Source organism: Mirounga leonina, unplaced genomic scaffold (assembly GCF_011800145.1).
Source record: "Mirounga leonina isolate KUSES-001 unplaced genomic scaffold, KU_Mleo_1.0 Mir_114, whole genome shotgun sequence".
NCBI lineage: Eukaryota > Metazoa > Chordata > Mammalia > Carnivora > Phocidae > Mirounga > Mirounga leonina.
This window is the reverse complement of record NW_023270265.1, coordinates 13939912-13953793: the sequence shown is the minus strand read 5'-3', so window position 1 is coordinate 13953793 and position 13882 is coordinate 13939912. Positions and strand designations below refer to the sequence as shown.

Here is a 13882-nt window from a genome sequence, read left to right as displayed (position 1 = left end):
GTTCAACGTTGTGAAGTGCCGTCTAAGGTTTTTCCTTGGAAAAACAGATTCAAGAGAGCCCCAAAGGAACCGCAGGTTCCTCCACTCACTGGGACACCTCCTGATGTTCTGCCCTCCACCCCTCCCAGCCCCCTGGGCCTGTGGCTCGCAGCCCTGGTGATGGGGCAGAGGGGGGAGGCGGAGTATTTAGGACCCCCCCCAGCTTTCAACATCCTCTTTCCTGGGTCCCTCTGCCTTCCCTTGTCTCCTTTTTCTCTGGCATTTATGACAATGAAAAGGCTTTCTAGAAAGGCAGAGGTGGGGTGTTAGTCTCTCCTCATCCATCTGTCCCGGCTCTGGGGCGCTGAGGAGCAGAGAAGTTCCCCAAAGGAGGCAAAAAGGCATGCCCGCTGAGGGCTGCTGCCAAGGAGGACACACACGATACAAGCCTGTCTCTTTGGAACCTACTCTCAGAGGTGACATCCGTCACCTTTTGCCATTTCTATTCGTTGAAAGAAAGTTACTAGGTTCAGCCCACATTCCTGATGCCAGGAAGCAGGACTCACCGGGGGCTCACTCAGATGCTGCCCACCACAGAGATGGAACCAGGAGGACAGATCCTCGGTCTGCAAGAGTGGGGTGTGAGCGGCCAACACTTTAGGAGACCAGTTGGCGTGCAGTTTCCCCTTGCTGCCCAGGGCCACTGTAAGCCACACTCGGTTAGTCATGTGACCTCAGCAACTTAGCCTCTGTTTTCTCATCTGCAAAGTGACTGTCATCACTGTACTATCTTATACGGTCATCGTGAAGCTAAAATACTGAGCTACAATATGCAGTTTGTGGAAACCATGCCCAGAATATTGTGAAGACCCAATAAAACTTGGACGTTGTCCTAAGCGAGATTGCCTGTCACTTCCACAGAGCTCTCCATGTGTCCCCACGGTGACCACTGCCATTCCTTGAGTTCCCACCCTTTTCCAGACACTGGACCAGTCCCTGGGGATACCAGCCGGACCAAGGGATGCATGCACCGCTCCCATGAAACTTGTCTCCTCTCACAAAGACACAGTTAACAAGTAGAGAAATAAGCTAATTTCCCAGTATGATAAGCTCTAAAGAGAAAAGAGTGCGAGAGTCATTGGGCAGGAGGGACAGTTATTTGACAGAGGTTCTCCCCCGGGGAAGGAGAGTTTCTGTAGTGACATCTGAACTGGGGTGTGAAGGCACAAGGGAGCTGGCCCCACAGGGACCTGGGAAAACCCCCTTCTGAGCACCTGTAAGTGCAGACGTTCTAGTTGGAAGAGAGTGCGTCTGAGGAAGAGAGAGTCCAAATGGCTGAGGGCAGTAAGGGTGGGCAAGGGGGGGACATGTGGTCAGGGAACCTGGAACCCCAGGGTCACAGGAGAGTTGGGTTTTATTCCAAGAACAGTAGGCCCTCCGAAGAGTTGTAAGCAGATATGCTTTGTTCTTAATTGGCTGCTTTTCTTTGTTGAAGGGAGGGAGGGATGGACAGGCGGATGGGTGGATGGATGGACAGATAGATGAATGGGTGGGTGGATGAATGGATCATTGGGTGGGTGGACAGACAGATGGACAAATCGGGGGGAGAGAGATGGGCACATGAACAGGTGACATCAACACCAGTATAGCGTCTTACCAGAGTTTCGCACCCGCTGCCTGCCCCAGCCCTTTAGGAAATAACTTCAGAGCTTCCTGCGGTCCGGGTTCTGACACGGTGTCCTGGAAGGAATGAGTGCTGCAGGAGATACAGCCAGGCTGGGCAAGGGGGCTGTCTCCGGCTCTCTTTGTCTCATGGGTGGTGGAGACACCATAGGGATGGCAGCTGATTTCATGGAAAGAGTCCCAAACAGCTAAGTTCGAGTCCTTACTGTGCCAGGCGGGTGGCCCTGGGCCACTGGAAGTTCCCGGGGCCCGGGCTCCCCTGTCTCAGGCAGGGATGGTGGTGGCTTACAAAGCCTGTGCAGGTGGCCTGTCCAGCTCATGGCTTCCTTGTCTTCCCACCGGAACGATCTGGTTAGTTACTGGCCTCATTTTGCCATGAAAAAATGAAAACTGAGAGATTCCGTGGCCAGTAAGCGCTTATATTTCTCAGGCTTCTTCCATGTGTTCATTGAGTCCCCACCAACCACTGAGGTGGGCTCTCTGAGTCTCCGGTTGGAGAGGACCCTGAGGCACAGAGTTGGTGGGGCTGGGGGTCCAGCCCTGTGCTCTGGGGCCCTAGCGAACTGGGGGACTGGATAGATCCAGCATCAGGCCGGCAGGCGGGCGGAGCCCCTTGCTGAGCTGGTGGGGGGAGGAATGCAGGGGAGGGAGCGGGCAAGGTGGCTGGCGCAGGACACCTGCGCTGGGATTTCCGGGGCTTGAAACCCCGCAGCCCCTGCAGCAGCGGGAGGGCCCCCTCGGGGATCTGCCGGCTCTGGCCTCCTCCTCGCCCCGCCCCAGACAGTCCCGGCTCTGGGGCGCTGAGGAGTGCAGAAGTTCCCCAAAGGAGACAAAAAGGGCCTGGCCGGGTGCCCGCAGCAGAGCCCACGAGCCACCCGCCGCCAGCGCGCCTCGCCTCGGTCCCTGGGCCGGCTGTGCCCAGTGGTTGTTCCTGCTGCCACAAGCCCCCCCCCGCCCCTCCCCCCTCCGCTGCCACACCATGCCCTTCTGCCCCGCCAGGCATCTGAGGAGGAGCAGGCTTCAGCCCAGGGGTAAGTGGGCAGCCGGGGTCAAGGGCAGGCTGTGGGGACACGAGGCCAGGGGTGATTAACCCTTGAAGGGCCAGCGGTGTTGGGTGACTCCAGGTGGGTCAAAGGAATGAGTGGAGACAGAGGACAGGAACCCGAGGGGCGGCTTGGACCCAGGTTGGGGTCAGCCTGGTGTGGGTTGGCAGGGATGGGCAGGGAGCCTGCAGATGGACAGGGCTAGTTGGCTCCTAGGCATTGCTCCAGCTGGCACCGCCCCCCTAAACACACACACACACACACACACAGTCTCAGCAAGTCTGAGGGTGGAGGTTCTCCCCCGCCCCTCCAGCCCCAGCTTTGAGGTTGTCCGGGAGCCACCAGCCCATATGGCTGCTGAGCACTTGAAACGCGGCTAGTCTGGATGGGCTGTTGGTACAAAATACACACTAGATTCTGAAGACTGCATATAAAAAATATGTTAAAATTATCGATTACAGGTTGAAATGAATGGTACTGTTTCCGATGTGTTGGGATAAATATATCATTCAAAATAATTTCACCTGTCTCTTTATACTTTTTAAATGTAGCTACGAAAACATTTAAAAATGTACGTGTAGCTTGCATTATATTTCCATTGGCCCACAGTGCCTCAGACAGCTGTATTCCCACACTTGGCCTTCACCCCTGGGAATCCATCAGCGGGGGCTTCCCTGGGGCTCCCCACTCCCCTGGGCTCCCACTAGAAAGATGGAGGGCCCAGTGGCAGGTCATCTATTGCAGGTACTGTCACCTTTAAATAGTGACTTCTTTTATTTTTTAAACAATTTTCCATAACTCCTGGTCTAATACAGATAGTGTTTGATTAATTACATCGGAATGACACTTCTTTCACCTGAATGTCATAGAATGAGTCCTTTGCACTACAGTAGTTTAAAAAATGCTTTCATAAATACCATTTACTCTTTTTTTTTTCTTTTTATTATAAAAATTTTTATACGGAAAAGTTGAGAGAGAGTGGTTCCTGTCCTGGAACCCCTACCAGGATCCGCTGCATTTTGGAGTCACCTCCGCTCCCCCAAAGCCCCTTGCATGGGTGGAAAGAAAGACTCATACACAAAGGGAGTTTCTTAAACTGAGGAGCTCAGAGGGGAAGAATGGCCCAGCTGGAAACAAGAAAAGCTGGGTTGGGGTCCTGGCTAGGTCACCTGCGAGCCAGTCCCTTGAACAGAGTGGGGACAGGGTCAGGAACCAGTCTGCCTAGGGTCCTAGTTCACTGATTTTACAGCTTGGACATGCTTCTAAACCTCTCTGGGCCTCAGTTTCCTTTCCTGTAAGATTGGGATAACGGCACCACTTCCTTTGTGAGTGTTCAGACGTGATGCTCATCGATTCATTGACATCACACCTACCTTAAAGTGAATGCTTTTTGTGTGCCCATCACCTTGGTTCTGCTGCCGCTGCAATTAACCTTCCATTCATCACAGACTCTCTGCATGCCCTCCCCGGGCCAAGCACTGCTTGGTTTGCTGGAGTTGCTGCTAAGATGGACGGAGTGGGGTGGGCCAAAAATAAACAGTATAAATAAGCATATCACATAAACACATAAACTATATGTGTACTGGACTGTGCTAAGCGCTGTGGAGAAATCAAGGCCGGGTTGATTGAAATCACTGCATGGGTTGCAGTGGATGATGACGTTTAAATAGGGTGGTCAAGACAGATGCCCCAAGAAGGCGACATTTGAGGACAGACCTGAAGGAGGCGAGGTTGTGTCTGGGAGAACAGCTTTTAGGGCAACAGCAAGGGCAGGTGCAGAGACCTTCAGGCAAGGGCATGCCTGGTGGTTTGAGTAATGGGAGTAATGGCTGAGAGCTAAGGAGAGAGCAGCCATGAAAGCCATGAAGTCAGAGGAGTAGCGGGAGGGCTGGGAGGCTGGGGTGGGGTGGGGGTGGGAGGGAGCCGCCTGGAAGATCATTGTAAGGACTCTGCTTCAAGGGGCACTTTTTGCTTTGAGCAGAGGCGTGTGAGCTGGTGTGGGTCTTACTGGGCCACTGTGGCCGCCATATTGAGAGCAGACTGTAGGGGCAAGACAGGGCCTGGAGACCACACCAGTGATCCAGATGTGAAAGGACGGTGGCCAGGACCAGGTGGAACAGTGAAAAGTGGTCAGATTTTGAATATCTTTTGACGGAGGAACCATGGAACTTACTGATAGGAATGGATGTGAAATGTGAGAGAACAGAGCTGAGGATGCATCTGGTTTCCACTTGAGTAGCTAGAAGAGGGAGTTGCCCTGACCAGAGAAGGGGAGGGTGGGGCAGATCCAGAGTGGATTTTGTACTAGGTAAGTGGGAGTTGCCTGAGTCATCCCAGTGGAGCTGTGGGGCGGGCAGTGGATACTGGGTCTGGAGGGCAGGGGACAGTGAACTCGGAAGTCATCAGCATAGGGATGACATGGTCCTCACAGAAAGTCTTGAGACTGCATGAGCCCACCAGAGGACAGTGTGGGTCAGTGTGGGGACAAGGAGGGGGGAAGGCCAGGTGACCCTAACTTTCTGCCGGGGGTACCTAATTGCCCGGCACTGAGGTAGGAACACAAGAGGAGGCTGGCGGGATAGACAAAGTCATGATGATTTTCAGACCAGCCATGCTATGCCTGTGGGACGTCACACAACTGTTGAATTGTAAAAGACTAAATTTAGACTCAGAGGAAGCATACATTTGGTTGCTCTGTATCTGATTCTTAACTGGGGCAAGTTTTGCCCCCCAAGGGACCCTTGGCAATATATGGAGACTTTTTTGGTGGCCAGCCTGGGAGAGAGGGACAGGCTGCTAGGGGCATCTGGTGGGACGAGGCCAGGGATGCTGCTAAACATCCTCCTCTGCACAAGACCACTGGCCGACACCCCAAGGAGGAAGTATCCGTAGTGCTGAGGTGGGAAAAGTCTGCTCTCTGTTGTAGCTAATTGAATGTGATAATCAAAGCGAGCATTTAAAGAGTGCTTGTCAGAGGCCAGGTGCTGAGCGAGGGGAGTACCTCCTTTCATTCTCCTGAAAAGGTAGCAGCCAACCTACATTTTCTTCACCATCCAGGGTGTGGGGTGTGACTGACACTTGGGGACGTGAAGTCACCGCGCTCCCCCTGCTGGAGTCAAGGGTGGGCCCCAGGTTGTGCTCAGCCCCGTTCAAGGAGGCCTCAGAGGGCTGCACCTGTGTCAGGATGGGCTGGAAACAGTGGCCACACAGACTGGTTTAGAAGAGGCCAGGGAAAACCAAAAACAGTAGCAAGAGACCCTCCGCTTTCATGATGTGCTTCTTCCTGAAATAATTGGCTGTTAATGATTTTTTTCTTTAACTAAAGCTAATACACCTCTTTCCTAAGCAGCAGAGGAAAAAGTCCACATAAATAATCGAATGCTGTAGAAAACCCCGGAGTTTGCCTTAATGACCTATTTTATCTTCCATGCATTGCCCTCCACTGCCAGAGGAGGTTCTATATTATAAATAGAGAATGAATGTGTAGTTGAACAAACCTAGGTTTGAATCCTGGCCCTTCCACTTGTTTGCTTGTGAGCTAAATGTGTAACTTCTCAGAGCTTCAGTTTATTCATCTGTAAAATGGGATCAGTAACACTCCTTCCTATGGTGTTCATGAGGACTAAGTGTGGCTGTGTGTTAAGCATCTTGTACAGTGTTTTACGTACGTGGTAGCAGGTCTTTCACTTTTGGATAAGATGGAGCAACAGGGATCAATTTGCTCTCTCACCTAAAACACCCTCCCCCCCCCAAAAAAGGACAAGTCATATGAAACATTTAAGATTCTAAACATTATGCAGTGAAAGGCTGTGATCCCCAAAAGATGGGAAGCAAACAAGGTGAGCCCTACACATGCCCCAGCTTACTGCCTTGAGAAAGTTCCGGCTGTGATGCAAAAAGGGGAAATCCAGGTGGAGCCCATTAGATTCCATGCATTAAGGACACAGAGCTTAGAGACAGAGAGACCAAAGCATCTAGAGTTTTCAGGATGGAATACCCAGGGGAAAGAGCTGCACAGAGAGAAAACTCCTTGAGAACTCATCACCATGTGCATGCGAGGAAATGATCTGAGCCTAAGGAAAGAACCACTAGAGAGAATTCCAGGCAGCAGTGTGCCCTCTCACACAGGGCAGGGAATAGTGCCTGACCCCACCTGCCCTCCTGGAAAGCCTCATGATTCATGGGGCATTGCATAGAAAACACAAAGAGTTTTCCCTTTGCAGTGGGGAATAATTAGCTCACTCCCGAGTGTTCTGGACCCACCTAAGAAGCCTTAGAAGCAAAGTCTGTAAGCATCAAACCCTTTCCAAGTAACCTAACTTCATCCCAGAACAGGACTCAAGAATATTTAGAGGAATCACAGATGTTCAGCACCCAACCCTTTAAGAATCACAGTGTCTGGCACCTAATAAAAAATATCAGGCCTGCACAGCAGCAAGAAAATAGGACCCACAATGTGGAGAAAAGTCAGTCAACTGACAACAACCTAGAAATGACACTATTAGAATTAGCGGACAGAGACATTAAAACAGATTTTATAACTGTATTCCATAGGTTCAAAAAGTGAAGTAGAGACATGAAAACTATTTTTAAAAAGACCCAAATCAAACTTCTGGAGATCAAACCTAAAACGTATGAGATAAAAATATACTAAATAGAATTAATGACAGGTTAGACAGAGAAGATGTAAAAAGATTGATAAATTGGAGATAGCAATCAAAATTGTCTGTAGTTCTCTGTTGCTGCTGTAACAAATTATGACAAACTCTATGGCTTGAACAACACAAATGTATTATCTTCTTGCTCTATAGGTCAGAGGTCGGACACAGGTCTCCCTGGGCTTAAATCATGGTGTCAGTAGGGCTGAGTTCCTTTTGGAAGGTTCTAGCAGAGAATCCATTGTCCTGATTTTTCCAGCTTCCAGAGGCTGCCAGTCTCCTTCAGCTGCTGGCCCCCTTCCTCCATCTTTGAGGCTAAAAATGGCCATCGAGCCCTCATGTCGCATCACTGTCACCTGTATGTGGTCATATTTCTCTCTGACTCTCCTTCCTCTACTTTTAAAGACCCTTGTGGTTACAGTGGGCCCATCTGTATAATCCAGGGGGATCTGCCTACCTTAAGGCCTTACTGATGAGCAACCTTAATTCCATCTGCAACCTTGATTCTTCTTTGCCCTGTAGCCTAACACAGTCACAGGTCCCAGGGCCTAGGAAATCGGTGTCTTCAGGGACTATTGGACTACCTACCACACTATCCAAAAATAAAACACAGAGAAAAGAATTTAACAAGAATAAGCAGAGTATCAGTGAGCTGTAGGGTAACTTCTGGTTGCTAATATACATGTACTTGTAATCTCAAAATGGGGAGAGGGGACAGAAAAGTATATTTGAAGCTGTAATGGCCCCACATTTCCCAAATTTTATGAAAACTATAAGTCCAGAAATCTGAGAAGCTCAATGAGTCCTAAGTACTAGAAACATGAAGAAAACTATACTGAGGCACATCATAATCAAATTGCTCAGAAGCTGAAAAAGAAGAAAGACACATTACATGCAGAGGAACCAAAATGCAGCGGGGCGGGTGGGGGGGCATTGGGGGCAGCCAATTTCTCATCAGAAACAGTGCTCAGAGAACCCTTACCAGGCCAGACCATATTCTGGGGCAAAACCAAGTCTTAAAGGGATTTAAATCATACAACATGTGTTATCTGACCACAATGGAATTAAATTAGGAATCAATAACAAAGATTTCTGGAAAATTCCCCCAATTTGGAGACTAACTCATTTCCAAATAACTCATAGGTCAAAGAAGAAATCCAAAGGGAAGTTATTTGGAGTTGAAAATATTTTGAGCTGACTTAAATTAACACAACACAACATACCAAAATCTGGGGGGTGCCTGGAAGCAGTACTTAGAACAGTGTAGCGCTAATCACTATAAGCAACTAGAGAAAGAAGACCCAATGAAACCTAAAGTAGACAGTTGAAAAGAAGTCACAAAGATCAGAGATGCAATCAATGGGCTAGAATACACATTTGCAGACTACATACAGCCTGTGGCTGGCTCCCTCTTTTTGGAAATAAAGTTTTATACTAACACAACTGTGCCCTTTTGTTTCCATATTGTCTGTGGCTGCTTTTTAGCTACAACAGCAGACTGGGTGGTTATGGCAGAGACCATATGGCCTGACAACCTAAAATATTTACTATTTAGCCCTTTAAAAAAAAAGTTTGCGGGCGCCTGGGTGGCTCAGATGGTTAAGCGTCTGCCTTCGGCTCAGGTCATGATCCCAGGGTCCTGGGATCGAGTCCCACATCAGGCTCCCTGCTCCTTGGGAGCCTGCTTCTCCCTCTGCCTCTCTCTCTCTCTCTCTCTGTCTCTCATGAATAAATAAATAAAATCTTTAAAAAAAAATAAAATAAAAAAATAAAATAAATTAAAAAAAAGTTTGCTAACCAGAAACACAATAAACAAAATCTGTAAAACAGAAAGCTAGGTTTTTGAGATCAAAAAAATTGGTAACCCTCTAACAATGCTGATTGATCAGAGGGAAAAAAGAAGACACAAATGATCAACATCAGAAATGAGAGAGGTGACGTTACTACAGAGTCTCCAAATATTAAAAGGATCCTAAGGGTATATTATGGACAACTTTCCGCCAGTGCATTTGACAACTGAGATGAAAGAAATTCCTCGAAAAACACAAACTACCAAAGCTCACTCAAGAAAAAATACATGTATGTATTAAAGAAATGGGATTTGTTATTAAAGACCTTCCCACAAAGGAAACTCCACGTCGAGGTGGCTTCACATTGCATTCTACCAAATATTTAAAGTATGAAATAATAGCAACCGTACACAAACTCTTCCAAAAAAATGAAAAGGTGGGAATAATTACCAGCTTATTCTGTGAGGCCAGTGTGACCCCAGTACCCAAAACAGACAAAGGCCTTCTAGGAAAAGAAAACCACAGACCAAAATCCCTCATGAATACAGATGAAAAATTCTCCAGCCTGAGAAAGGGCATCTACAAAAATTCTACAGCAGATCTACTTAATGATGAAAAGCTTGGTGCTTTTCCCATCAGATCAAGAATAAGAGAGGATGTCTGCTCTCACCACTTATGTTCAGCCCTATGTTTGAGGCTCTAGTCAGTGCAATTAGGTAAGAAAAAGAAATAAAAAGCACCCAGATTGGAAAGGAAGAAATAAAACTGTCTGTGCGGGTGGCCACCATCACCCATGTGGGTGTACGGGCAAGTCAACGGAGAAAGGACAGTCTGTTCCTCAAATGGTGCTGGAAAAACTGGACTTCCATATGCAAAAGAATGAAGTTCAATCCATGCCTTGCACCAAATACAAAAATTAACTCATATACCTAAATGTAAATCCTAAAGCCACGAAACTTCTAGCAGAAAACTTATGATCTTGGGTTAAGCAAAGATTTCTTAGATACAACACCAGAAGCACCCTCCATAAAAGAAAAAAAAATGGATACATTGGGCTTCACTAAAATTAAAAACTTCTGCTCTTGTAAATACACTCTTTTTTAAAAGATTTTATTTATTTATTTGACAGAGAGCGAGAGAGGGAACACAAGCGGGGGGGTGGGAGAGGGAGAAGCAGGCTTCCCGCGGAGCAGGGAGCCCGATGCGGGGCTTAATTCCAGGACCCCAGGATCATAACCTTAGCCCAAGGCAGACGCTTAACAACTGAGCCACCCAGGCGCCTTGCTCTTGTAAATACACTCTTAACGGAAAGAAAAGGCACAGACGGGGAGAAATATTTGCAGAGCATAGATCTGATAAAGGACTTGTATCTGGAATATGTAAAGAACTCTCAAAACTCCATTAGGAAAAAATGAACAATCCATTTCAAAAATGAACAAATGATTTCAACAGATATTTCACTGAAGAAGATACACGGATAGCTGTGAAGTACATAAAAAAGATGTCCAAAATCATTAGGCATCTGGGAGCTGCAAATTCAAAGCCGATGCTCTACCTCTGCACACGCATCAGAATGGCTAAGAGTGAGAGGACTGACCACACCTGGTGCTGGCGAGTGGAGCCCTGGAGCTCTCGTACTTTGCTGGCCGGAACATAATGGTGCCCTCACTTGGGAAATCACTTGTGGCCGTTTCTTAAAAAGTTGAACATGGGTATATAAAAATACGCATAAATAAACATTCACGAAAAGTTAAACGTGCAGGCTCAGAGCATCAGGAGGGCAGGACTCAAGGCAGGGGTACAGCTGGGCAGGAGAGCACCTGCCGACCTCTGGGCAGGATGGATCCAAGTTTGGTGGAAACTTGAATGAAGCTTATGCGACATGAGTGGCTCTCTTAGGGAAAAAGAATTTAAAATGTGAAATCAAGACTAGGTACAAAAGTGCATACTTAGGACAAGCAAGTAACTACAACAAATTCGTGAAGTCCTAGATCCCTTTCTTCTGAGTCATCTTGAGACACTGGTTCAGAGAAGCTTCTGTAGAGAAGCTTCCCAGTGGCATCTGGCTTCCCCCCCCACCCCCACTTCAGTGGCAGCGCCCACACCCCATGAATGACCACAGCAGCCCACCAAGCCATGGGTGCCACCTCTCCGGCTTCGGGCTCTGCTGTCTCTCCCCTGGCTCCCCTCCCGTCTGCCTCCACAGCCCTGCTGCCCAGCGGGGACAAGGCTTGGGTGTGCAGAAGGCATCCTGGGGTCCCAGCAAGCTTGTCTCCTTGCTCACCACCCCCCTGAGCTTTGGGCCGCACGGGCCTCTCCAGACTGCTGGCCTTGCTTGGTGCCCCTCAGTGAGGACGTACCCCACCTGTGCTCTATCTCTCAAATCACTCTCCTCCGCTTCCTGGTCCTTGGGGGCTTTGCCATGACCACTATCAAACTGACCCCTGCAGGCTGTCTTATCTGTGAGGGGTGACAGGAGCGTGGGGTGGGCCAGAGCCCAGAGCAGGGGACTTGGGATCCCAGGCTGTACCTCGTAGTAGCTGTGTGAATTCAAGCAAGTTCCATAATCACTCTGTGCCTCCCTTTCCTCATCTGTAAAATGCAGAAAGTAATAGTACCTCCCTCCACAGAGTCTTTGTGGAGATGAAAGAATCCTAGGAGGGCTGGTGTGTCTGTCAGTTTGGTCCACTTAAGTGTCCGCAGCTTCTAGAAGAGTCCCAGGCAGGTACCAAGTACTCAGGAAGCACTTGCTCCTGTCTGGTCTCCGTCCCAGGGCTGTGGGCTCTAGCGAGGGGTGTCCTGGGTCTCACAGTTCTCCCTAACTGCTGTCCCACGCCCTTGAGAACCCAGGTCCCTGAGACTCACACCCCTACCCGCAGACAGTCCTGCTTAGGGTCTGAGGCTCTGGGGTCAGAAGCAATCACATGGGGGAGTTACATATTGCAGGATGTTGCAGATGAACAAAGACAAGAGTGTTCTTGAACATCCCTTAAATCACCTATAAAGTTCAGTATAACTGGGTTTTGTGTATATCCCAAAGATCAGTTCATTTACACATGAAAATGTAAGACCCACTGGAGCTACATTAGGGAACAAGTCACTTAATGAACATCAGTCTGAGCTTTCCCACCCTTCCGCCTTTAGATAAGGATCCAGTGTCTAGCCGTTGAGTAGGGATAGGGGAGAATTCTGGAGCGTTCCACTTCATGCTGCTTTAACAGCAAGCCTCCGTAATGTTACTACTTCTGGAGAAGCGGGTCTCCTCTTCAGGCTCGGGAAGGAGGGCAGGCTGTGATGTCAGAGCCTAAGTTAAAAGCACATAGTGATGTTTCACTGTAATTAGGAGGTGGAAAGCGGATTTAAAACACAATACATAGTGAGGCTACTCCGGGTTCTGCGCTTCTCCCAGCTGGCCTCAGATCTGAGTGCTTTTTCCCTAATAGTGTGGGGGCTGGGGGTGCTCTAATGATTTCCGTTTTGATGTGGAAATGTAACAAAGACCAAGGGATTACACTGAAACCTGGAAGGGCCCCAAAGACAGACGTGGGAAGTGGGAAAGGGGGCAGGGGGCTGCCAAAACAGAACCAGAAGCCTGGCCATTGCGGAGAGGTTTGGGAGAGGTGGCCTCCCACAGCAGGGAAGAAGAGGCTCACCGGCCTCGGGGTGGAGAGTGCTGTAGCGGTCGCTGTCGCAGGGGTCCTTGCAGTAAGCCTGTGTCTCCTGTCTTGCAGGTGGTGCCGGGGAGCGGGAGAAGGTGCCGGCCACCCCCGAGGCGCTCCTGCTCATGGCCAGCTCCCAGCGTGACATGGAAGACTGGGTGCAGGCCATCCGCCGGGTCATCTGGGCCCCGCTTGGCGGAGGTACTGCCCGTAGATCGCATGCTCACCCTCTAGAACCCTTGCCTTCAGGTAATCATGGCCCTCCGCCCTGCACTGAGCCTGCAAGACCCCTCTTGCCCAGGGCTCGCTGGCTGTGTCCCGAGCGGCCTACAGGAGGCAGGCTGTGCTGGCCTGGGGTGCTGCCAGTCCCCAAGAGTCACACCTCCTGTGTGCCGGGGTGGGGGGGGCAGCGGGGGACATCAGGACAACTTTCCAAAACATGCCCTCCTCCAGTGAGAGTGCTGTGGCGGGCGCGTGCCTGCCTCGCTGCATCCAGAGCCCTGCTGGACAGTGGACGTCCGCGAGGTGGTGTGCACCAGGCCCGGTGTCCCCCCCCTGCTGTGCCTCGCTGCGCACACAGTCTGCTCCCGGGTCCCATCTCACAGCAGTGGCCTCCATTTACTCCCTCCGCCTTGACTAGGAGCACTGATTGGGTGCCTGAAACGTACTTGTAATACCGCTTGTATTCCAGGCACTAGGAATTCAGTAATAAACAAAATAGAGGATTCCTCCTCCCTCCCCCCATCCTTCGTCCAGCGGGAGACAGACAATAAGCAGTAAAGGTGTCACATGATGTCGAGTAGAGAGAAACAGAATGAAGTAAAGCTCAGCAGGATGGTAGAGGACGCTGTGTTAGATGCGGTAGCCCAGCCAGCTCAATGAAGTGGCCAAAAGAGCCAGGGGAATCCTGGGTGAGGAGCACTCAGGCAGAGGAATCAGCGAGTGCAAAGGCCCTGAGGTGGGAATGAGTGATGTGAACACAGGGAATCTTGGGAAGGCCAGCGGGTCTCAGGGAGTGAGGACGGGAGAGTGGAGGATGTGAGGCAGGAGAGGTCACCGAGGCCTTGGGA

At 49.7% G+C, this 13882-nt stretch overlaps 1 protein-coding gene across 5 annotated transcripts in view; it reads left to right on the top strand.

Moving 5' to 3' along the window:
- Nucleotides 1–13882, top strand: part of ARHGAP22 (Rho GTPase activating protein 22) — a 169092-nt gene that overhangs the window by 126932 nt on the left and 28278 nt on the right. For 4 of the 5 annotated variants that reach the window (XM_035023620.1, XM_035023650.1, XM_035023630.1 and 1 more), the window contains one exon: nucleotides 12885–13061. In XM_035023620.1, the coding sequence (XP_034879511.1) occupies nucleotides 12885–13061 (177 nt within the window). The remainder of the gene's footprint in view (nucleotides 1–12884; nucleotides 13062–13882) is intronic. The other variant, XM_035023640.1, reaches the window with a different exon arrangement.